General features: G+C 48.9%; 1 protein-coding gene across 5 annotated transcripts; it reads right to left on the bottom strand.

The window, feature by feature from the left end:
* Positions 1-8,796: 8,796 nt before the first annotated feature.
* Positions 8,797-24,598, bottom strand: CIPC (CLOCK interacting pacemaker). Of its 5 annotated transcripts, none has more exons than XM_086319491.1 (4): positions 24,451-24,598; positions 18,986-19,173; positions 15,078-15,247; positions 8,797-12,291 (listed from the first exon to the last, which is right to left on the bottom strand). In XM_086319491.1, exons 2-4 carry the CDS (start codon positions 19,119-19,121, stop codon positions 11,401-11,403), a joined length of 1,197 nt encoding a protein of 398 aa, XP_086175617.1. In that variant the 5' UTR covers positions 19,122-19,173; positions 24,451-24,598; the 3' UTR covers positions 8,797-11,400. The 5 variants fall into 5 exon arrangements, with proteins under 5 accessions (XP_086175617.1, XP_086175620.1, XP_086175618.1 ...); XM_086319494.1 differs by having other exon boundaries at positions 14,857-15,247; XM_086319492.1 differs by lacking the exon at positions 18,986-19,173.
* Between the last annotated feature and the right edge of the window lie 406 nt (positions 24,599-25,004).

Raw genomic sequence — 25,004 nt, forward strand, 5'->3', positions numbered from 1 at the left:
TGAAACAGTGTTGTTATGAACACTGCGGTACATGTATGTTTTTTAATTAGAGTTTTTGCCTTTTCCAGGTATGTGCTTAGGAGTGGAATTGCTGGATTGTGGGGTAACTCTATAGTTTTTAAAGGGACTTCCCTCCCGTTTTCCATACCTGCTGCACCAATTTACATTCCCACCAACAGGGCTGGAGGGCTCCCTTTCTCCACACCCTCTCTGGACTTAGACTTATCAAGAACTGGACATTCTCAGCCCTCAGTGGGACACTTGGTCTGAATGACCCCCCCAAAGGGGCAACACAGAGGGCAGCGGGAGGCTTCTGAATTGTGACCCCGAGAGGCTAAGCCTCAGGAGAGCTGACTTCTAGTCCGGATCATGTCCTAGATTCGCTGGGTGCCCTTCCACCAGACACTGGGCTCGGTCTGGCAAACTTCTGCCTAGCGTGATGTGCAGTGGGCAGTGGGGGAGAAGGCAGGAAGGGTGCTTAGGCAAAAAAAGCAGTGAAGAGTAAGCATGACTCCAGAACTGGAAAGACACAGGAGGTGAAACCACATATGAATTAGATTTTGACAGATTCCAAGCCAGCAGCGCCAGGAAAAGGGCTGTTGCTGCTTTTAACCAGGCTGGTAAGGGCTGCTCCCCAGGTCCAGGCGGAAAGGGCCCTGGGAGACCCGAGGAGGGAGCCGCCCAGGCGGCCAGTAGAGCCAGCAGCGAGGTCCATCCACCTGGGCACGCCTGGCAGTGGAGGCCAGGACTCCCTGGCAACGTGCTGGGTAATTAACGGAGAGAGGGGCAAGGAAGGGGAACGACTGCTAGCCGAAGAAAGGATTTAATTAGCAACGCTTTCAGGAGAGAAAATTAAATTACAGGAAACGGTGGTGTACTCCGAGGGAACACGAAACCCCTAAACCGATTGCTCAGACCCCTGCGTGGGCCAGGGTCGCAATTCCACTGCCCGGGCTCACCCCGTGGGTGCAGGACCGCGGGGGGCTGGGTGTTACCCTGGCTGGACTGCGCTTCCGCGTCGCGTATGGGCATCCCTGGGGCCCGCCAGGGCTCGCTGCCGTGACTCGGCTCGGCGGGAAGGGGGCGCCCGCGCCCCGCAGGCCACGGTGGCGCGCCGGAGAGGACCTGGGAGGCGATCCAAGCCTGGAGGGGCCACATGGGGTGTCTTCTCCTCACCGGAGCCGGAGCCGCAAAGACCTTCAAGGGGCAAAGCGGCGGGATCGAGGCCCAGACTCACGCTGCCAATAGTGGTCTGACTCATCTCGTCTGAAAAGTGGGGAGAACCAGCCTGATCCGGAGAAATAGGGCCAGAGAGTGCGAGGACAAGTCGGCCTCCTCCACACCCTGGCCCTTCCCCCATGCATCACCTCCTGGGAGTTTTTGGCGTCCAAGATCTTCGACCTCACTCTCTTCCCTGCCCCTCTGCATCCACAGGAGCCTGGTGTCCCTCTACCCCGCCCCACTGCACCTCCCCCCACAACCTTGCAGTATTTTTTTTTTCTTTCTTATAACAACAGCAACCATCCTTGAGCTCAGGCTAGATCCAGGCCTTCAGGTGAGCACTCTGCCTAGGGAAGAAAATCACTGAATAATGACCACAGCCCAGATCAGCAGAAGAGGAAACTGGAGTTCAGAGAGGCCAAGGGTGTCACCCAGGAACACACAGCTGTCAAGCGATGATGTTGACGTCATACCCCACTGGCCTCTGAGTACTTGATCTGCAGGGGAGCATCGTTTTTGATCCCCAGTCCCTGGTAACAGAGCTTCTCTCCTATTGGGCACTCAATAAGGATTTGTTGAACAAATGGTGGGTTATCTCCTTGTTTGTCAGAGAGGGTGTAACAGCAGAGAGGCTGTGAGGCTGAACCGAGATGGCGTGTGTAAACACTTGGCTGTGTACCTGGACCGCTGGGAGCTCCTGGAAGCTGCTGCCAGTGCCTCTCCAACTTGACAGTGTGCAGGAATCACCTGGGAACCTGCTAAAAATGCAGATTTGCAAGCAGATGGGCCTATAATTCTTCTGCACTTCTAACAAGCTCCTGGAGATGGCCATGCCCTGGATCGCACTGCACCGTGCAAGGCTAGTCCCTCTCCTTGGCCCCAAGCCCAAGCCCACAAGGGGGAGCCACTGCAGTAATTCCCAGTTTAGTGTGCACGTCCTCTGCTGCTGCTAAGTCGCTTCAGTCGTGTCCGACTCTGTGCGACCCCATAGACAGCAGCCCACCAGGCTCCCCCGTCCCTGGGATTCTCCAACACCGGAGTGGGTTGCCATTTCCTTCTCCAATGCATCAAAGTGAAAGTGAAGGCGCTCAGTCGTGTCCGACCCTCAGCGACCTCATGGACTGCAGCCCACCAGGGTCCTCCGTCCATGGGATTTTCCAGGCCAAGAGTACTGGAGTGGGGTGCCATCGCCTTCTCTGGCACGTCCTCTAAGGAGCCTTAATTACTGGCAGGGGTGGGAAGGGAGGTCCTACCTCCCAGAGAATCTGACAGAATTGGTGTGGCCTGGCCATCGGGATTTTAAGGCCTTCCACTATGGCTCAGACTGTAAAGAACCTGCCTGCAGTGCAGGAGACCCAGGTTCAATCTGAGTCGGGAAGATCCCCTGGAGCTGGGAATGGCTACTCACTCCAATATTCTTGCCTGGAGAATTTCATAGACAGAGGAGCCCAGTGGGCTACAACCCATGGGGTCACAAAGAGTTGGACACGACTGAGCGACTGACACTTTCACTATGCAGCCCAGGCTAGACCCGCTGCCCTGGCGGGGCGTGTGGCAGTAATGTGAGCAAGGGGGCCTGAAGTTCGCCCAGTACACGTGTGAGGACGGAATGTGCGGAGGCTGCAAGCTGAGTCACCAGCCAGGAGGCTGGGCCAGGTGTGAGATTACAGCGATCCTGGCTAGGGTGGGGCCTGCAGTCAATACCGATTCCTCAATAGCTCCCCACCCCTTGGTGAACCGCCCTAAAGAGGGGTGAGGCTGAGGACTGGGGAGCATGCTTGCCAAGTACTCTGCGAGGTATGTGCTAAGGAGGGGAATCTGTTTTCAGGGCAGCAGAGTGTGGAAGTCTGGCAGGGAGCTGGGCTGCTTACAGCCTCTTTGGGTCTATGTGACAGGCTGTGACCCTGGACACAGGCCAGTCCAGCTGGCCCATCCTCGCCCCTTCAACTGCCTGCTTCACCTGCAGTAACGATTGTACATTTAGTTCCTTGAGCCCCCCTTCCCCCCCGCCAACTCTACACCTTACGGCACAGTAGCCTTTTGTTATGGCACAGTAATCTAACAAACTTGGAAGTGAGGCCCAGGGAGGTTGTGTAACTTGCCAGGATCATGCAGAAACCCAGGTCCAGGTCCAAAGTCGTATTTCCCTCTCACCATGATGCCTCTACTCAGGCTCTGTGTGCGCGTGCAGCTCTTCAGTCATGTCCGACTCTGTAACCCCATGAATTGCAGCACACCAGGCTCCTCCGTCCATGGGATTATCCCAGCCGGAATACTGGAGTGGGGTGCCATTTCCTCTTCCGGGGGAACTTCCCAACTCAGGGATTGAACCCTCGTCTCCTTCATGCGGATTTTTTACCCCTGGGCTACCTGGGAAGCCCCTGTCTCTTTCCTTTGGCTAAAATGCTGGTCCCAGCAGCTGATGCTGGGAAAGATTGAAGGCCGGAGGAGAAGGGGATGACAGAGGATGAGATGGCTGGATGGCATCACCGACTCGATGGATGTGAGTTTGAGCAAGCTCCGGGAGTTGGTGATGGACAGGGAGGCCTGGTGTGCTGCAGTCCAAGGGGTCGCAAAGAGTCAGACGCAATCGAGCGCCTGAACTGAACTTCCTTGCAGCTTATCCAAACTCCACCCGACGCCAAGGCTGAGCTCAAATCTCAGCTCACCTTGCATTCCTTTTGAAGCCTTGGAGAGCTCCTGCAACTCTGGTCTGTAGCTGACCTGGGCACGTCACACCACCTTGCCCTGCTGCTCTCTCTGTGAGTCACGTCTCCTGACTCAGCTGTGAGGGTTCCAAGGTCAGGGCCACGTGGGCCCTGGGCCTCAGGAAGCGTTTGGTGCTGCCAGGACTGGGCCTTGGGTGAGGCAAGAAGGTGCCTACAGTGCAAAATTTAAGCAGGTGTTCAGGCCTGGGGTCGTGTGAATGCTTCTGCTGGCACCAGCTGGGGGGAGGCTGAGGAAAGCAGACGCAGGTGCTGTTGTGGGTGAGCCCTAAGGTCTGAAGGTGCCACCAAACAGGATAATCCGCTTTCTAGAACTCTCTCCTAGTGTACTGGATGTTGGGAGTGAAACTTATCAACTCATATACTGTGCCTCTATCAACAGTTCTATTCTCAATTAGCAGTTTAACATGAAGGACTCTTGCCCTAATCAAAGGATGCTAAAGCCAAAGATTATCAAAACATTAATCTTTGAAACAAAAGTAGGAGTGGGCCATATCACCTTGCCCAGGCTCACACGCCCAACTCTGGGTGTGTAAGACCTGGTGAGACACAAACCATCAAAGGAGTGATTGACTGAGGGTCTCTTCTACCCTCCCACTCCAACAGAAGCAGAGAGAATGGGATTCTCCAGGCAAGAATACTGGAGTGGATTGCCATGCCCTTCTCCAGGAGCACTTTCTTCCCTTGATTAAAAAAAATCAGTGTGAGAGACATTTATGCCCGGGTATAAGCTCTCCCACATTTCTCAGTGCCCTGCCGTTAATGGGGCCAGGAGGCCAGTCCTGCCACTGCACAACGGGCAACCCTGGTAACTGAGCCGTCAGGGGCTTCAGAGTGTGACTGAGCCTGGAGAACGCCTCAAGAACACAAGCAGCACAAACTTCCAAATACATCCGTACTAGACAGACAAGCATCGGCTTGAGGCTTTAAAAAAACGTCTTTGAAGTTACCCTGGCCCACCTGGCCTCACTGACATCAGTGACCATCAGTGAAAGCACCGCGTCTGACCCAGGCCTGGGGCTGCCTTGTCCGCTACGGGTATCCTGGGCTGTTGGCTTGGGTGGTCCACCGCCCTTCCTCTGTGTGTCTTGCTTAAGTGAACCCTCAGTTGCATTTACCGAGCAGCCCAGTGACAGGTGAGCAGCCCCGAAGCCTTGCTGGAGAACAGAGGAGTCAGAATGACTCATGCTCTGTGGGGACCACCTGACCTCCAGAACCAGGCTTTCCTGCGTTTGTCGAACAGGACGCAGGGCCTACCGAAGGTGCAGTGTATTTGTGGGTGTCTTTCGGCTTCTTCTCTTCCCCTGACTCTGGGGTGACATGAGTTTGTTATCAGGGCTGAGCAGAGATGGCAATTTCAGCTCAGCTCTCTGGAGTGGTATTAGGGTTTTCCTATCAGCAGGCAGGAACACATCTGGGGTTTCTGGCCAGGACTCGGGAGCTGCCATGCTATCGGCCCCGGACGAAGGATGGGCTCCAGGCCAAGCGCTCCCATCTGCCCAGGCAGCAGCCCAAGGTTTGTGGGTGCCTCTGGAGAACAGAGGCCCTGGCCCACCTCTGTTATACAAACATTTACCAGAACTAGCGAGCAGTCTTCCAGGGCCCCTGCAATGCCTGAGATGAAGTGAGGTTTTAGGAAAAGTAAAGGCAGCTATTTTTACTCTCCTGCTCGCCAGCCACTCCGACGGCCTTGTCCCAAAACGCTCATCATCCGACCTGACTCACGCGGGCTGGCCTCGGGGTCCTACTTCAGTTTTCATTCCCTTTCATCTCCTAAGAGCTTCCACCTACTCCCTGTGTTACTCTGCAGGCTTTTCTTTCTTTCTCGTCTCCTCCAGATGCTGTAAATTTGAGGCAGGACCCACACAGGCTGTTCTTTCAAGCAATTCTCTCATGTCTTGCATAACCATCCTTCAGAAAGAGATGGGAGTGCCACGTGTTGTAAGAATGGAGGAGGAATTCTGAGAGGAAAAAGCCAAAGTGCTCACAGGAGTCCAGGGATCCACAAAGCACCTCCTTCCGGGAAACCAGTTAAGAGGCTGGGTTGAGACTTGCTCTCTTCCCATTAGCTGTCAATGAGATTTTGGTAGAAGACGGTGTTAATTATTCCAAGCAAAGGACAGCCCTTCAGGGGTGGAATGCCATCACGTGAATTCCACTGCTGGGCTTCTGTGCACAGAAGCTACCTTGCTCTGTGGAGCAACTGAAAAAACACTTCAGAGACATCTTTTTTTTTTTGTACTTCACCATAATCTCAGCATGTCGAGTGGACCGAATGTCTCCTCTTCTAATGAAGGAAACAGATAAAGCTGCTTCCTGCTACCTCTTTCTCTCCAGCTACTCTGCTCGTTCCGTGTCACCCAGGCAGACCTCATCTCGTCTCTAACACCCCTCCCGGTGGGGATGAAAGGTGACACCCAGAGCCTGGGTCCAGAATAAAGTCCTGACAAAGTACCACCATATCTGCACAGTCTATGACTATTTACCATTAAAATAACTGTAAATCAACCTAAGAGGCTCCTTATAAAACATGCAGCAATATACTGTCTCAAAAGAGGCTTCCTAGCACGATGCACAGAGCGGAGTACCACACAGGTTCAGGGGAGGCAAAGGGAGTGGGCCAGAAGAAGAAGTGTTAAAGGCTGTGGGTAGAGAAATCCAGAACAAAATAAAAGAACACTGACATACTCTCTAAAACGTAAAATCCCATTAAATGTCCTTCATTTCAGAGGAAATAGCTATTTGCAGCTGACTGACTAGGAAAGGACACAATTTGATTTCAGTTCAGTCATTCTATCGTGTCCGACTCTTTGCAACCCCATGAACTGCAGCACGCCAGGCCTCCCTGTCCATCACCATCTCCCAGAGTTCACTCAAACTCACGTCCATTGAGTCGGTGATACCATCCAACCATCTCATCCTTTGTCTTCCCCTTCTCCTCCCACCTCCAATCTTTCCCAGCATCAGGGTCTTTTTAAATGAGTCTGTTCTTCGCCCCATTATTCTCCTTTGGGGGTAATATTTCTTCATTTGAGAGCAGTCTTTTATATGCGAATGAGTGAATCCATGTGAGCTCCAACCAGGTAATCAAAATCAAAGCAGCCTGGCAAAACGCTTCTCCCAGCCACATATAATAAGTTTAGAATCTGACAGAATGCTTTAAAATCAACTAAGCACTAGGAACCTGCTTTGTGGGCACCCCAGGGTTTTCTTTAAAATTTAACAGATTACAGGCGGTCTCTGACTTAGGGTTTTCCGGCTCTACAATGGTGCAAAAGAGATGGGCCTTCTGTAGAGACCCTACTTGGAATTTTGATCTCTTCTCTGGCCGAGTGACGTGCGGTACAATCCTATGTCCTCATGGTGGGCAGCTCCCGGTCAGCCATGCCATCGCGAGGGTCAACAACAGATACACTCACCACCATTCTCAAGACAGCTGTTCTGTTCTCACTTTCAGTGCAACAATCAACAAACTACGTGAGCTATCCAGAGTCAAAAATGCACGATACACCTAACCTTTGTTAGCCCCTATGGTGGCTCAGATGGTATAGAATCTGCCTGCAATGCCTGTGTGAGATGAGCTCGCCCAGCCGCAGGCTGATGTGTGTGTTCTGAGCACATTTAAGGGAGGCTGGGCTAAGCTATGATGGTTCGGTATTTAGGTGGATCACATGCATTTTTGACTTAGGGTATTTTCAACTTATGATGGGTTTATCAGGATGGAACCCCACAGTAAACTGAGGAAGAGCTGTTATTGTCAGATAACATACCATCAGGCTCGCTGTAATACAGCCAGAGATCTTACACGTGGTTACAGCTGGGAAGCACCCCAGAGAGGACAACTTCCGACGCTCCATTATTCCACTGAGAGGAGGGATGCCTATCCAAAGTCAGCCGGCCAATGAGGGACAGATGGGAGAGGTGCATGCAGGGCTCTGGACCCCACCGCACCAGGCCACGCTCTGCAGTGATGCCCCAAGGGACGTGGATGAAGCGGACATGCTTGCAACAGGCTAGTGTCTCCACACGCAGGAATCACGCCAAAGGGCCAGGAGCAACGGTGAGAGTGACCCAGCTCTCCCGAGCCTCTCAGGATCCACTCTGGGCTCCCATGTCTCTGGTCTCCATCTCTTATGGGAGGCTGGTTCTCTGTTTCATGAGGGGCCACTTCCAGCCATATTTTGAAAAGTTGCTTAAAAAATTGTGTAGGATAGGAATAACGCTGTAAGAATTAAGACTATGACAATCCTTCAGGACTTTAAATGAGGATAAGTTTCTTATTTTCCAGTGACTTAAAAAAATCCCAGGAGGGGTGTCCTGACTGGCCTCAGGACAGGGAAGACTCGACAGATTTCCCCACTGAGATTCAGTAGGTGAATTTTGAGGAGGAGCAGAGTCTCAGGAATCAACTCAGAGAAGTATGAACGAAAAGGCATGGAGAGGCACTCATTAAGGACCTCCCTGTAGTAGAAAGATCTTTACTTAATGTGGCTTTAGTTTATCCCAGTAGACAACTACAGTGGTTTTGTCATTTAAAAATTCCGTATGTGAAAGTATCGTATCAGATGGAAGAAACCAATGGACTGTATTCTCTTTTCTCCTCCCAACCTACCCAATATAAACCCTCCATGACTCTAGAGAATAATGTCAAACCACCCATTTATCTTAAGAGTGCCTGCATCGCCTTTAAGTTCACACTGGTGGGAGTCTGAACAGTGAATTTCCACAAGTTCAGTGTCTAATCTCAATATCCCCAAATACCTTGAGAATATGTGTATGAAACCTTTATCAATCAAACATTTACTCTTGATTTCAGTGTTTTAAGCAGTTATAAATCCCAAAGGCCAAATAGTTTTCAAGTAAGTGACTTTTATTTTTCTCTGACGTTTCACAGTCAATTTCTACAAAACTTCATACTTCCTCAAAAGAATTCACATTTGGTAAAGAAACCTCTACCGTAAAGAATTCATAGCTGGAAAGACACTTCAATATATGCACGAGAGTTACTGTTCTGCCAAAGGAATCAAACTCAGACAATACCATAATCAATAAAAGCAAGGAGAGTGTAATAAATTACAAATGTCACCAAACTCCATTCCCATAACCAATTAAATCAGCAGCTTTTTCTAGATGTCTTTCAACACTGCCAACACCATCTTGCCAAAACTTAAGGGTTGGTGTGAGTTAAGAACGGCTCTCAGAAAACAACAGCTTTGCCGCAGAACTTCAGATGAGATCAGGTCACGCATCAGGAAGACCGTGACTACTTACAGCCGTGTGAGACCAACGCAGGTCCTTCCGTCAACTCTGAGGTTCCTCCACTTGTCTGTCTGGCTTCTGGCCCCACACGTCTGCTAGTCTCAGTGGATGTCTCTTTGGTGGACCAGCTTCTCTAGCTGGCTTCATCTGCTTACTCCTCCACTAGGGAAAGACACCCATGCCAACAGCCTAGAGGGACTCACGGCACCAAGTTACAAGATCAGAGAGGAGCCAGGGTGGGTGCTGCTTCCCCCTGCCCCTCAGCAGCGAGCACTGCTGATGGCTTTCGGCATCTTTGCCTGACAGGAGGGAAGTGCAAACCTTCATCTAGGAAGAAGAGTCCAAGACGCGTACGGCTCCACAGGGGAGTTTTCCGATGGCGTAAATTTGGTTCTCAGCAAGTGTGTTCAGATTTTTGACTCAGTAAGACTCATGCCTGGTGCCCAGGCTGTTCTGAATGCACCTGTTTCTATGGCTTTGCTGCCAAACATATTCTGCCAAAAAGGAAGCTTCCTAGCATGGTGTGCAGAGCGGAGCTGCGGTAGCACCACACAGATGGAGGGGAGGCAAAGGGAGTGGGCCAAGAGAAAAAATATTAAAAGCAGCTGAGCCTGCTTAAGGACCTATTTGCTCCGATTTCTGAAACTCTTCCGGAAAGCACATGGCAGGTACTAATTCTGTGTTGATCAGGAGAGTCTAAGAGAGTTTACCGGGTTGTTTATTTCTAAACTGTGTTTGAGAACAAAATGCAGGCAATTCAAAGCCTTGTAATTTTAAAACTATATGAAGAGTTATGACTACATAGTAAATATGAGCATTAGCTTCTGGCCTTGCAAGAACTTCAAGACGATCTTCCTTGCAGAAAAAATGAAGTTGGTCATCCAGGATTTCTTAAGATTTTCAAGAGAATGAAATTTTTTAAATGGGAGGATAAGAAGTTGGCAGCTTTACAACCTAGAAATCTGGTTTACAATGAAGCCAGAAAAGTGTGTAAAACCTGCAAGTCCTCATAATACTCTTCTACTTCACAGAACCCACTATACCTCTGGCTTCACTGCCAAAATCCGACGCATAAAAGAAACACGGAAGACTGCTCCACATCACTGTGACATCAGACAAATGAAAACTCTGGATGTGGAAAGAAAATGGGTAACAAGAATGTTTTCCAATTTTTTGTAGACTTGTATGTCATAACCTTGCAATGATTTTAATTCAAAGTTAATCAAGCTTAATATTTTCTTTCTTCTTTTGTAAAAACAAGCAGGAAAAAAAAGTGGTAGCAGAGGGCTGACTTGGATTACACAATTGGAAACCATGAAGCTGTCTTTAAGATTTTAACATATAAAACAGGTTGCATTGTTTCAAAAGGAGAGAGGAAAAAAAGGCATAAATTACTAGAATCTTCCAGCTCCTAACCAAGAGATGCTAGCCATTTCTCCTTTCTTTAGACTGCATGAGTCAAAAATGCAATTCATCAACTGTAGCTCCAGATGGTCCTAAATCCATTCTATACTTTACAAATCTGAAGTATTTCGCCTACCAGTTTAAGAAAAATCTGGCTTATGATTAAAGTGTAAGAGTTAACAGTGCTACTCTTTCTCTTTGACTTTCAAGTTTAAAAAAACAAAGCTTTTAGTGATTAAGTGCTTGCATCCGAAGAGCAATCTGTGCCAAAACATTTCAGGTTTCTGCCAAAGGGCACAGGGCCTTGTGGAAGGCAAGCACCCTCCTCTTATATTTTCGTCTGTGACTAAGACCTTCAAGGGAAGATCCATGAAGGGTTCCTCATGTCACCTGCTCCCTGACTTGACAGGTGCTGCTCTGTGCGCTCGTCTGCGTCACTGCACCCTCGATCAGGGCTGGTGAGTGGGGTGGCGGGAGGTGACAGCTAGCAGGGCCCCGCACAATCACCTCTCACATTTTGCCCCGTGAGCCATCAAACTGCCTGCGGCTGAGGAAGAGGGACTCAAGGGCACCCAAACCTGAGGTCCTCGCTGGAACAGAGACAAAGGTAAACTGCATAGACCACAGGTTAAGACAGCAGCCAGGTCCTGGCGTGTGGCTTCGTAAGTGAACCATTGAACAGTCTGAGTTTAAAAGGAAAAGATCTTATGTAAGCTTTGGGAAACAGGAGTAGTAACAGTAAAAGAGTTAAAAAGAAGCACTCAAGTAACAGGAGAATATGCCTTCGATGTTATATGTCTGGCTGCTCAGAGAATGCTTCCAGGTCACTGCCGGTATGACCTGACCCTGATGATAAAGATGCCTGCAGCCTGGCCCAGGCCTGAGGAGCCCTGCTCTTAGTGGCCTCTATGAACAGCCGGGTCTGCTCCTTGAGCTGGTCGAGTTCCACCTGAGTTGCCTGGTTCTGACGAATCAACTCCTTGGTTTTCAAAGTGATCTCCAGCAAACCAGATTTGTGCAGGACTACCAGGGTATTCTGAAAGCGCCTGTGCTTGCTCTGCCGCTGCTCTGGAAAGCTATCTGGGCTGCGGCAGAAGTGCTCGGCGGCCCACAGAGCGGAGCTGTAACTGGCCGCCGGCGGGGACAGCGGGGAGCTGCTCTCCACCCCGTGCAGGGTACTGTCAGACGCACAGACGGGGCTGGCGGGGGAGGCAAAGGTCAGGCTGGGAGCTTTAGCCACATGGCTGCTGGACACTGGCTGCAGAGTCTGTGGACTGCCACCTGCCACCAGGGAGGGCACGCCCTGCAGAGCCGAGTCCTCGGCAAGCTTGGTGCTGGGGGGCGCGGGGGTCGGGGGCTGGGGTGGGCCAGCACCGGTCTTGGTTGGCTCGCGAGCAGACAGGCCGGAGCCGAGTCTCTCAGTACAGACCTTCTTCTGCATGCCGCCTTCTCGTTCTTCTGCACTGTGGGCAGGGCCCCTTTTGCCAGGGTGAGGAGCTATTTTGGTGTAAGAATTGAGAATGGGCAAGTAGTTCCTGGAGTCCGATTTTTTCTCACCAGCGTGACCCGGGCTGACAGGAGACGGGACAGGCGGATGAAGGAATAAGAGCTGTGGCTGGGCAGAGATCACTTCAAAGGAGGGCTGGACAGTCCACGACTGGAGCTGGGAAGAGCTGCTGCCCTGCAGACAAAGGGAAAGAGCGGCAAACTGCTTGTTACCCGAGGCTGTCCATGGGGCAAAGCACATACTCAGATGGAAGGACAGAGCTTTCCACACACGGGGTAGCCCTTCTTGATAAGACGAGATGAAAGTGGCTTCAATATTCACTTGAGTCTGACAGCGCAGATTTTCTCTCTTAAGGGAAAACTGGAGGAAATGGCTATCTTTAATTCAAGTGCTGTCACTCAAGAAAAAGAAAAGCGTAGGTAAGTGGAGTAATGACGTAGTCAAGGCCACAACTGAGGCAGTAAAAGTATGGACAGTACGATTTGCTGGCGTAAATTAAAACGTGCTTGTCTCAATACCATAAATGTGACTTTACACCAAAGTAAGGTCTTCCTTTAGTTACTTGTGGAATTTCTTTTACTTGAAATCAACTTTTGATTAAAAAGTTACATATTTTTTTTAAAAAGTTACCTATTGTCAGGAGTCCACAGGTCTGCTTTTATGGCAATGACCCTCAACAACCACAAAGCTCTGCAAGGCAGTAACAGCCACCACCTGCGGGGCTTCCACACTGGGTGTGATTTCACATGGCTGTCTCAGTATTCTCCTGTCTTTGGGCCTGGCTGGAAGCACAGCTCTCCTCACTGAAATGAGGAGATTTGAGAATAAAGTCATAAACACCTGAGGCCAGGCAGAGAGAGCCCTGACAGAGGCTCTCCCCCTTGGTGGAGTCACGTGATTTATCTGCAGAAAGTGATGCTCCCACGTGGGCACCTGATTTGCATACATTTCAGATCCTTAGGTACCTGGTTAGGAACTCTTAGCCAAGTTCAACTACAGTGCATCTCCTGTGCAAAGGGTGGGATGACCTGGAAAGTCCATTCTGGAGTCCTCCTGGTGTTCAAGTATACTGAGAGGTGCTGCAATAACAAGCAAGCAATGCTGGGCCTAGCAACCACGCTCCCCCAGCAGAGGAGACACAGAAATCAGGAGTCTTTCAAAGAAGACATCAGCCCAGTGCAGCTCAGCCACAAGCAAAACTTCAGGCTGTCCCCTTGGTCAATCACACCACAGGGATTGACCTCCAAGGCAAACAGACCCAGAAAATACCCAGTTCATTGCTTTCCCAAGATTACTCTTTCTAGTGCTGCTGTTATGCCCACTGACTTAGTCTGTTTGTACCAATTATTAGATTTGTACAAGGATACCACTCTTGTTAAAATCATCTAAGGGAATACCAGACAAGATTTTAGACCTGCACAGGATCTCAGGATCATTTCACATAAAGCCTCATGTTAAAGATGAGGAAACTGAAGTCCACAGTGATGAAATAATTTGTCTGTAAGAAGACATAGTCTGGTGACAGAACTGGAATCAGACTCACAAGAGAAAAATACCTAAAACCAAGCAGCAATAATTAAGACATTATATAATAAGCAAAGATTTTTAAAATTTGAAATGTGCTGGAATTCTAGCATATGTGAAAACACAAAACTCCTAGACCGCTCCATCAGGTCAGTCTGCCCCCAAGCCTCCTGTCTCCTGATCAAGCCTTCCCAGTGGGTCTTTATCCTGAAGACGACGGCTCTGCTGGGCCCGCCTCCTCACCAGCAACTGCGGGCTGTTCTCTGCCTTCAGGAGCTACAACACCCACAACAAAAAACACAGACGCCTAAGAAAGAGCGACAAGGGGGCCGGAGAGGAAGGCAGAGAGGAAAGAGCAGGAGACAGGAGTTCTGAGGAGCACTGGTGGGGCCTGAACAACCTCATTTGGGCTCCATTTCATGTCTTTATTCAAATCTCCTCGTTTCAGAGAGGAGAGCCGTGCTTCCAGCTGACATATGATTTGTCAAAGCAAATACCTTCAAATTCTTTTTCCAAACTCACCAGGTTGCCTTGTTGAAAATCAGTTTGAGTTGCTCAGTGATAACTAGGTAAGAGTTAAGACATTAGGGTTTCCTATCAGGCTACAGCCATGTTCTTCCACTTAAGGTGGGAAGGTCACCTACACACAGCCAGATTGCAAACTTCACTAGCTTCAAGCAGCCTCATTAACAGAACCACGAGAGGACTAGTCTGTTTCAGAGAAAAGCAGGATAAGGTTACATGTTCTTTAATTAAGTTCATGCGACTGAGTTCTCTGACTCAAACACTGGAGCTAAGCTTAGATTTTTCATCTAAATCTTTTCTTTCGTATCTAGATAATAACCACATAATTTGCATAGTTATATAATAAAACCTGAAACAAGGTACTATTCAATTCTATGGCAATGCTGTGTGGAGTCTGCTGGTAAAGTCATACCTATACCAAAGAGTTGCTTTTTCGCTAATAACATAGCTCTGGCTGATTACTAAGAAAATGCTCAGAATATAACATGAGAAACAGGGAAATTGCCTCTACTTCTTAAATACTTCTCAAAGTCCCCAGGGAAATTCAAATTAAAAGAGCCTTTTGCTTCAACCCTAAACTCTGTTATATCTTAGATGTACTGTGGAATAATAGAACATTTCTGCTTGGTTCCTTTAAACATGACTAAGGTATTCCAGACACCTTTGGACAAATGAGGGGCGCAGTCTTACTGTCTGGAAAATGAGAATACGCGTCCTGCCTCTTGTATTCCTTTCTTCAGTCCAGGTCAGTAGCTAAAAGGCCACGCCCTCTTCCCAGGAGCACAGCACTTGTTGGTGTGGTTTCTGGTGGTCTGCTTCTCACATCCCTCCTTGGCGCAAAGAAACTCTGTGCACAGGAAGCTCAGAAACTCGAGTGTGCAAAGAAGTGACGAGCGCGCGGTCCTCCTCACCTGTTTGACCAGCACATTCTTCATGACCACCATGGGGGACAGTGTTGGGAAGGCTCCGCTCGCGGGCTTGGAGCTTGGCCTTGGCTTGTCCTCTCGGCTCCAGCCTAAGGCGCTCAGCATGTCCTCGGACTCCATCTGCTCGGCCGAGCTCAGGCATTCTGAGCTCCCATCTGCTGGGCAGAGAAACAGTCAGTTCACTCAGGCTCCCAACCAGTCCTCCTGGGGAGCCACAGACCCCCTGAAAGCGAATGGAACATTTGTGATCCGTGCTTTTGAGAATTCTTCCAGCATGTCTATCTTTCATGGGATTCTCAATGGGATGCATAATTATCCCTCCTACCCCAAGAGATTAAGGATCACTGCCCTAGGACAGCAGACTCCATTCTAACTCTCTTATAGACAAAAGCCAGCATCAATTAGGGTTCATGTAAAAGTAATCATCGCCAATCTACAGAAGTGGGTAAAGGCTTCAAAGTTAGCTCATTACTTTTAAGAATCTGTGGTTGAAAAGGGAGAGGAGTGTGCATGGAACCTGAGAAAAGATGAAGATCTTTAGTGGCTCTGGGCACCACATGATGTAGTAATAACCAAAACAAGTAACAATAAAACCCCAAGACTTACCACTTTGCTGAAACTAAAATAGATGCCTCCTAAGTTCCCTAACTGTAAAAGTCTGGATAAGTTCATCAAGCGGAGGCTCAGGATGTCTGTCTTTGTTTTCCTCCTCCACCCAGTTAAGCACTTCCTTTGTTAGTGTCCTAAATGCATGGTGAGTGTGCCTACTGGGGATCCTGTACAACGGGTGATGGAAAGATTCTCTCCACGGCCAAGAAAAGAAGGTTGCTCTACGTGACATCCATAAAGAAAGGACTTAATTAGTTCCTTGCTGGAGTAAACCAAGAGACTGCAAGTAAGGAGGCTGGGAATACCCTAGATGCTCGTCAAAAATCTCAGTGTCGTCTGGATGAGGCAAGACTGGAATGTGACTATAATTTAGAAGACTGCAACTGTCAACACTTGCTTTAATCAGATTCTCCAGAGATGCTTTTCAGAAATTATGGGTCTTGGGGTCTTCCCCTCAATCTATGGAATTGATTTATCTGGGGTCCAGGCACACGTATTTTCACAAAGCACCACAAGTAATCCAGATGTGTACCTTTAGTTAAGAACTACTGGGCCGGAAACAAAGAACTTCAGAAGAAAAGTACGTACCCAGTACATGTATCTTGTTTTCTATGCAAATACCATTCTGCATGAAAAGGAAACCCGGGCTCCTTGGAGAAATGGCTGATGTCTTTGGCAGGGAAGCCTAGACATCTTATTGTCTAGGCTAGAAAGCAAGGAAGCGCTCAAACACAAATGCGAGACACGTCCAAGACACAGGTGCCATCTAGAAGGGACCCCCACTGACCCAATGTGGGACGACCTGGTATCAGAAAGAATACTGATAATGGGTTGACAAACCAAATCAGAAAAGAATTCCGTGAATCCCCAGTGATGCTCAAAAAAGGGGGCAGAGAAGTGTTTCCTTAAAGAAGATCAACAGCTAATAAAATGTAAAGGAATGATACAGAATTAGATCACCATTTTTCAAACCACAAATTTAATAACTGGTTCAGGTAAGCATCATCAATGGATGCAAAAACCAGGGTCAAGAGGCTGTTGGCAAAGAGTCACACAATTGTTGAGTCACACAATCTCAAAGTATCATCCCACAAACTGCTTATTAACTACAAAGAGAAAGGAATACTTTCATAATAAAGAAATCAGGTCTACAATTACTCCCTTAATCAGAGCATCACCAAGAATAAGACAAACCTAGGAGTCACCTCATGTGTTGCAATGAGGATATAACATCAAAAATTTAGTTTTCTATTTAAAAAATGTTTATTCTGTTTCTAATACTGGGGAAGCTACCAGAGAAGTGCAGTGTGAAACATCCTACAAAACAACAGGCCTAATCATTTAACGATGCTGATTTCATGAAAAAAAGAAAGGAGAGAAAAGGGAAGACAAGGGAACTGTTCTAGACTAACGAAGATCGAAAAGACAGGACAATGAAATGAAATGCACAACCTTCAACTGAGTTCTGCGCCCAAAACAAGCAAATATACAAAAAAGACTAACAGTTATAAAGGACACTACTGAGACAATGCGAAAAACCTAAATATGGACTCAGCTAATTAATAACTGCCAATTACACATCCCAAGGTAACTGAAAGGATAACTCCAGCAGCGATGACACCACTGGCACCTGGCCAGAAGTGGCTGGAGGCCTTCACTAGGACCACCTTCTGGGGCACATGAGTCTGAGTATTTTTAAGACTGCCTTATGTCGGAACAGCACAAAACTTCTTAAAGCACTGCTGCATTGAGAACAGGAAACTTTCAGAAAAACTACCCAGACTGCGCAACATGCTACAAAACAGGCGGCCTGATGGAGCTGAGGTTGTTAGAGGAAGTACCAAAACGGCCGCAGTATTGAGAACAACAGGGGGTGGGGTTACGGTCAATATTTATTTTCTTCTCTGCATGTACCTAAACTTCTAAGCTTCTACAATGAGCATATATTACCTTTATGATATATATAAAAAAAAAAAACAACAAATATGATATTAAGACAGAAAGAAAAAAAAAAGACACTAGGCCTGCAAAGTTTCCCAAACCTGTTTGATCACAGGCATCACCAGAGACACTTGTAAAAATAGGAAACCCACACTCCAGGCCCTCCCCGCAGACCCTCCATGTCACAATCTCCAGGAGAGGGGCCTGGTGTTTTTTAACAAATGCATCAGACGAGCCTTATGATGAGGTGAGCTTGGGAAACAATGTGAAAAGATTGAGAAGAAAAACCCAAAGAGCTATACGCTGGCCCTAACTTTCCTGAACTGCCCTTATTCTAATCCCTGACGCGGTGCTCTGCTCCTTTCTGAGCAACAATCTACTGGTAACCTGGCTTCCCCTGCAGCTTGACCTACAGAGAGAAAATTTACCAGTCTAAGGGTGAGAGAGTTCAGGGTTCCTAAGAGCTGCATTTCTCACTATAAATTCATAAATCGACAAGATGGACTGATTAGTCCTGTGGGCTGGAAAACAGAAATCTTCCTCCAGGAGAGGGCTCTGCTCTCGGGATGTTGGCCCAGATCAAATCCCCTGGCATCACCCCTCTGCATCCCCTGGGCCAAAAATGTTGCCACTCAAGCCGTATTTAAGCCACTACTCTCAGACCTGGAGATTAAAAAAAAGCCTCAGCACAAAATTACAAGATTTACTGGGTATGCAGCTAGTTGTTCCAGAAAAACTAGGAAGAAAAAGTGTCCTGCTTTCTCGTCTCTAATAGGTCCTCAGGTCTGGAATGGGGCCAGGAGACTCACAGACCAAGCACAAAGAGCAAACACTGGCAGGGATGAGCTGTCAGGAGGAAACGTTTTTAAACTTAACAAAATACTTTCTTAGAAAAAAGATATCTTAACAAATTATATACTACCTTTGTTAAATTTGTTATATGTGGTGACAACATGCAGTTTTTTTTTCCAATGTGATTACTGGAATGCAGGGTAACTGCAATATAACTATTCCTGTGAGAAAGGAGGAAAGACAACAGAATTACGAGTATTTTATATCTTTTCTCCCATAACCACTTGCCACAGTGGGAAACGTGTAAGATTTGAAGTTGAGAGTCTGAGCTGAAAAAAGACGTCAAACCATTCCTTCAGAACTAACCCCACTGTGACTCTGATGAATACCCTGCCATGTGGCAACAGAACTACCATTTTAAGAGACCAGAGAGCCATTCATTTCTCCTGTGGGTGAAATCTTCCCATCCTTATCACACAAATGAGTTTTACGGAGGACATTTTTCAGGTAAATCATTCACTACAGTGTAGAAAGGATAAGGTAATTTTAACCTGAAAATCCAGAGTCCTTATCTGACTCAGCGGCTGCCAGGCCGAGCTGACGAGCCGCCTTTTTCATCTCTGAGCCCTTGCTTGGTTTGGCTGACAGCCTTCGAGAGCCCTCTCTGGACGGGTTCTTCCTCTCCATGTTTTACTGGGCAGCAAGGGGACTCATCAGTACTCTTTTCATCTGGACGGCCCTGTGAAAAAACAACAGTTACGTAAGAAGTCACTGCCTGGAGAGCTGGGACAGGTGAGCAAGCTGTGAGTAAAGTCGGGGCAAAGGACACGGGCCTCACCCACGTTCTCTGCAGGCACTTTCTCAGAGGTCTCAGCTGACAAAGGCTACACGTTTACTCAGCAGGAGAATGGTTTCCACCCAAAGGCAGGCTCACTGTCCTCTCCCTGCCCTCTAATTCCATTACAAATGCAAAGCACACAGACCATTCAGTGGAAGCTTTGTAAACTGCTAACAAAGGCACATTTGATTAGCTCTCTGGAATGCTCCCTGAGGGAGAAGAGAGGAGAGGGGATGCCTACCTCGGACCAGGCCTGCTTCCCAGGATACCTCCGCAGGCCCGAGACTTTCTGCCACCTCCCAGAGTGTAGTTTCTCAGATTAACCTTTCAGTTCTTTAGAGGTAGTGAACAGAGAAAAAAACAACTCCTTATATATGCATGCCACATTCTGGCTTAGAAAGTGCGTCTATGCACACGGAAGACCAGATACACAGTGCTTTGATCCACAAACGCCCGTAACACTATTGATGTTAAGATTATCTCATTTGAGCCTCAAAACGTCCTTCTCAGTTGTTATCCCATTTTACAGAAGAGGAAGTTGAGGCTCAGATAAGTTATATTCAGTCATTTTAAAATATTTCCTGAGCGCCTGTTGTGAACTAGGCATGGTGCTAGGAACTGGGGGGTACAGAGTGAATCGAATAGACCTGGTTCCCCTCTTCCTGGAGAGACGCCTAGATTTGATCCAGTGACACACAGCTAGTTCAAAGCAGATCCAGAAATAGGTTAACAGCGCAAACTGTGAGACCAATGAGCCCTTCAAGATATTTTAACAGGGCCCTCTGAACAGCCAGGGCTTCCATGGTGGCTCAGATGCTAAAGAATCTGCCTCCAATGCAGGAGACCTAGGTTTGATCCCCAGGTCGGGAAGATCCCCTGGAGAAGGGAATGGCAACCCACACCAGTATTCTGGCCTGGAGAATTTCAGGGACAGAGGAGCCTGGTGGGTTACAGACCATGGGGTCGCAAAGAGTCGGACACACGCCTGAGCTTAACACTTTCACTTTCTTTTCTGAACAGCCACGGAATGGCAGCTGGAGAGGCGGCACAGTAAGAACACAGGATACTGCAGGGATAAAGAGAACAGCGGACCAACAGGTGAAACAACAACAACAACGCAACTGGTAAGTGCTCCAGTCTGAACGTCTGTGTCCCCCAAAATTCATATATGGAATCTTAATCCCCCAAGATGATGGTATTAGGAGGTGGGGCTTAGGTCACAAGGGCTTCACCTCATGGGATGAGTGCCTTAGGCTCCAGAGAGGTCCCCAGCCCCTTGCACCACAGTCAGTGAGAAGTCTGTGACCCAAAAGAGGGCTGTCCCTGGACCATGCCAGCACCCTAAGCTTGGACTTTCAGCTTCCAGAACTGGGAGAAATAAACTTCTGTGGTTTATAAGCCAAGCGGTCTGTGGTGTCTTGTCATGACAGCCCAAATGGACGAGGTGGTACGTTTAAGCTACAGCTGGTGGCATTCTTATTCATGATTCATTTTCGACTCCATCCGTTCATCCTTCTGAGTAGAGAGAAACATGGGCCCCCTGTGAGACAGCTGCGTATCTAAAAACACCCTCAAAATGCCGAGTGTGAAAGTTTCTGCTAATACAGGATCTAGTGAAGAACATCAACCACTCCAGAAGCAGAGGAGGGATTGGAAATAAAATTAAATAGAAGCCAAGGATGCTTACAGGCATCCTTGAACAGCTCTCTTGCTCTTTTGCATACAGTAGAAGTGGACTAATGCATGCATGCTGATCAGAACGAGCCTGAATTAAATACAATTACCAATAAAAATTAGTCTGTACCGTATCTAACTCATTCAAGGCCAGCGGCTTCCCCACTCAGTCCGCTCCATGCTGAGCACTCTTTGATGGAGCACATTTAGTCCCACGTGCGTGAAAGCACCTGTCACACCTCTCATTAAAAAAAAAGACAGCGCTAAGTCGTGTCCGACTCTTGTGACCCCATGGACTGTAGCCCACCAGGCTCCTCTGTCCATGGGATTCTTCAGGCAAGAATACCGGAGTGGGTTTCCATTTCCTTCTCCAGGACTTCTTCCCAACCCAGGGATCGAACCCAGGTCTTCCAGGCCCTGTCACACCTCTCATGGCACTATGCAAAAGCATGTCTCTCCAATGGACAGCGAGGAAGTCTGACAGCACGGACAAGTCAGTTTAAAAAGCAAAATAAAATGCAAAACTGTTCTCTAATTAAATATGGGTCCTTTTGTATGAAACCCAACAAGTGTATACTGCTGTCTGAAACTGAACAGAGGGCTTCTTCAAAAACAGCAGCAGCTCTCCCTGGTGGATGGGCCATCAGACTAAATTCAAGCCTGACCCTGCTACTGATTTAGATTGGGAAGGTAGCTTATGGCTATTGCAACTAATTCAGAACGTGACAAAGTTTCACATTATCTTATGAAATGGATTATTTTACAGGCATTTGAGATAAAGCATCCCAACTTCTTCCACAATCCTTGCAACAAGACAAGGAACAAGGTCTTGCTACTGTTATTAAGCTGCAGTCAATGAACAGAAAATACACAGGAATTTATCCTGCTCATCTGAGAATTTTCAGGACAATACTGATAGTGGGGTCAAAATGCTAAAATGTGGACGTTAAAAGGAGAACAGATGTAAAAATTTTAGATTCTGGGGAATTGGTGGCAATTGGAAATAGAGACTGCATAATCTACTTCAGAATAAGAAAGTGACTGCTTTCGATGTGGAAGTGCTAAAAATATGAAAGCCTCTGTCCTAAGTAAAATTCTCTTTCAGCAGTCTCAGTGTCCTGGAGAAGTTCAAGTGGGCATCAGAACAAAGGGCTACATGCCATCCGACCTTTCCCCTGAGAGACGTGCTTCCCTCCTGGGAGTGGCGCTGAAGATGCCAGTTAGCCAGTGAACAACAGACCCGTTCATACACAGCACAGACGAGGCCCCCGACCACAGAGAGGCAGAGCGACGGCACTTACCACTGGTGGCCACGATGGTGGCAAAGTCCGAGAACTTTAAGAAGATTATGTTCCTGGTTGTTATCATTTTACAATAAAGTCAGATGCTCATAAGCTGACCAGGCGTTGAAGATGGGTTACCAAGCTCATACCCACTGTGCCATCTCTGACTCCTGGCACAGACTGGAAACCACGACAACTGTCTTACACACATCTCAGATCCATGAGCCTAACTCTGCATTAGAAGGACTCCGAGCTAAGCTTGAATTGACCTGAAAAAGGCCTCTTATAAGTGCACATGTAACACACGATCCAAAAGGTTCCCAGAGAGAGCAGTATACACTAAAACTCCCAACAGAAAGTGAACCAATATATCTAGAGGTTTACATCCATAGGTGTAAGATAAAAAATTCTAACAAGCGTGGCACGGCACTTGGTTCTCCTATTTATGCACTTCTTACATTAGACTTTAATTATCTGTTCATCTCTTCAGCCTCAAGGGTTGACTTCATCTCTGCAACCTCAGCCCCTAACAATTCATGTGTGAGGTATACTCAGAACAATAAATTCCAACAAACCTTCTGTCCTGCCAAGTCTCAGGACAGCTCTAACAGCTTAGCTGTCACCAAAACACCTGAACGGCTTGAAGGTCAGGAGTCTGCATTTCCTGGTCACCTCAAACACCATGGTCACCTCAAGATTTAATGTCTAGGTCTGGTCTCTTGCAGGAAACAGGTATTTCATCCACGCCTCATTTTAAGCCACCCCTCATTTTGCCTTTAAATCCAGCAGCCAAACTAAAGGTTGGTCTAATCCACAATCTCTATGGAGATTCAGGCTTCTGATAAAAAGGAGGCCCAAGGTACACAAGGGAAGGATCTGAAAAGCTGCTTGCAGATCCCTCTGTAATAGACAACTTGGCAACTTTCCTGAGAGCTCAAGTTCCCTTTAAAATGTGTCACGTGTATAACAGGCGTGCACAGACAGAGATGTGCGGTGAAAGCCCAAGCAGAGGCTTAAATACAATAAAGATACACCACCAGAGAAAATTAAGACTTTACCACCCAGAAAGCCATGAGTAATCCCAGTTGGAATTATAAATGCATTACTAGGTTTTTCTCTGAAGTCATTTTTTCTTGGTCTGCATTTTCAGAGATACCAATCTGGGGGGATGTCTGTGGATTTTAACAAAGGAGAAAAAAAAAACCACCAGCCAACCGTCTACCTACATCGCTAATACTCCTCTTCCCTTTCACAAACATTTGCATGCTTCGATTTGGCTGTAAATTCTGGTCAAAGGTCCCGAACCCGGATTCCATACAAATGTCCTCAGGTATGTATGGCTTACTCATTTTGCTCTTTCAAAGATTAGATGAGACTAGAGAACTTCCTCAAAACCCCCTGCCTGGAGAAGAGTTCGCAGTGAACAGTGCGCACCGCCCCTCCCCATTCGCACCAGCCCACGATACATCTGCGCCAGACAGCAGGAGCGCCCTCCAGGCACCCACCAGCCTGCCGGCTCAGCAGGGCAGAACTGGGCAGACCCTTGGACTGTGCTGTGATTGGCATGCCACCAGCCTGCCAGGGCAAACGCCCAGGCCATGCAAGTACTACCAGGACTTGGGCAATCACAGGGAGCCTGGCTGCGGCCCGGTGCCCTGGGGCCTGGATGGATCGGAGGTCCCCTGAACCCACACACTGGCAACCACTCACTCCGTACCTGGCACTGGCCACCTTCTCGGCCACCTCCCCGCCCCCTGGCACCACGCCTGGCACAAGCTGGTCACCCGGGGGGGGGGAAGTACCAGCAAAGTGGGTGACAGCGAGTCTCTGGAAAAAGCACACCTGTGCCCCGGGTCCAGATTGGGCGCTACCCACCCCGCGCCCCTACCCCACAACCCCAAACCGGGGCGGGGGGGCGCGGGCAGGACCCTCACAGGGTTACCAGCGCTACTTGGTCCCCACACACAAACCCCTCCTCACCCGTGACCTCCTCTCCCACGCGGTCCTAACCCTCGCAACAAAACCAACCGACTAAACGGGGCAGGGAGCATCACCCCCTGCTCCAATCACCCCCAGCTCCCACCATCTGGCCCTCGGCACCCCGAAAGTGCCCGCTCTCCGTCTTGCCTGTTCCCTCCTCCTCTCCCTGGCGCCCGCTTCCTCTCCGCCGGCTCCTCGCCCAAACCCCTTTCCCCTACCCCCGCAGCCCTCCGTCGCTCACCTAGGACCGGGGTCGCAGCTCCACAAGCGGACGACCCGCGGGTACGGCGGCGCATGCGCGAGCCCGGCCTCGCGGCTCCATGACAACCTCGTCGTCGTCGTCGTCGCGTCTCAAACGATCCCCCCTCTCGGCCGCCCGCCCATTTCTCCTCCCCACTCCCCGCAGCCTCGGCAACGGCTTTCGCCAGTCACGTGACGCGGCTCGGATGACCCGGCACCACCGAGACTGCTCGCTGTTCTGCTAGAAGGGCCCTTGGAGGCGCCCGCTCTTCCCGTCTCAGCCGGAAGACGACGCCGGCACGTCGTCCTCGGGGGGGGGGGGGGGGGGGCGGGCGTCCCTTCAGAGGTCGGCGCTCTATCCGTGGAAGGCGGGCATCTCTATGGTTAGTAGTTCCTCAGGCCAAACCGCCATTTTGTACGGGGACCTTGTGCTACAGGAGCTGCAGTGGAGCAGGCGTGGGGCGCAGTTCTGAGGCGGGGTCTGGAGAAGCCGGGGCGGGTCGGCTTCTAGCAGACAAGGCCGGAGGCGTGATTCTTCTTAGGGCGTGGGTGGAA

This window comes from Bos grunniens, chromosome 10 (genome assembly GCF_055505025.1).
Source record: "Bos grunniens cultivar Pamir isolate PY7600 chromosome 10, Bosgru_T2T1.0, whole genome shotgun sequence".
In the NCBI taxonomy this organism is placed as follows: domain Eukaryota; kingdom Metazoa; phylum Chordata; class Mammalia; order Artiodactyla; family Bovidae; genus Bos; species Bos grunniens.

What these genes read in the sequence shown, in the direction of transcription:
- CIPC (XM_086319491.1), bottom strand. Translation starts at nt 19,121, where the DNA reads ATGGAGAGGAAGAACCCGTCCAGAGAGGGCTCTCGAAGGCTGTCAGCC. An exon ending in TAAGGACTCTGGATTTTCAG is followed by an intron (nt 15,248 to 18,985) that starts GTTAAAATTACC and finishes TCTGCCCAGCAG; the next exon opens with ATGGGAGCTCAGAATGCCTG. An exon ending in AGAATGTGCTGGTCAAACAG is followed by an intron (nt 12,292 to 15,077) that starts GTGAGGAGGACC and finishes CTTTGTCTGCAG; the next exon opens with GGCAGCAGCTCTTCCCAGCT.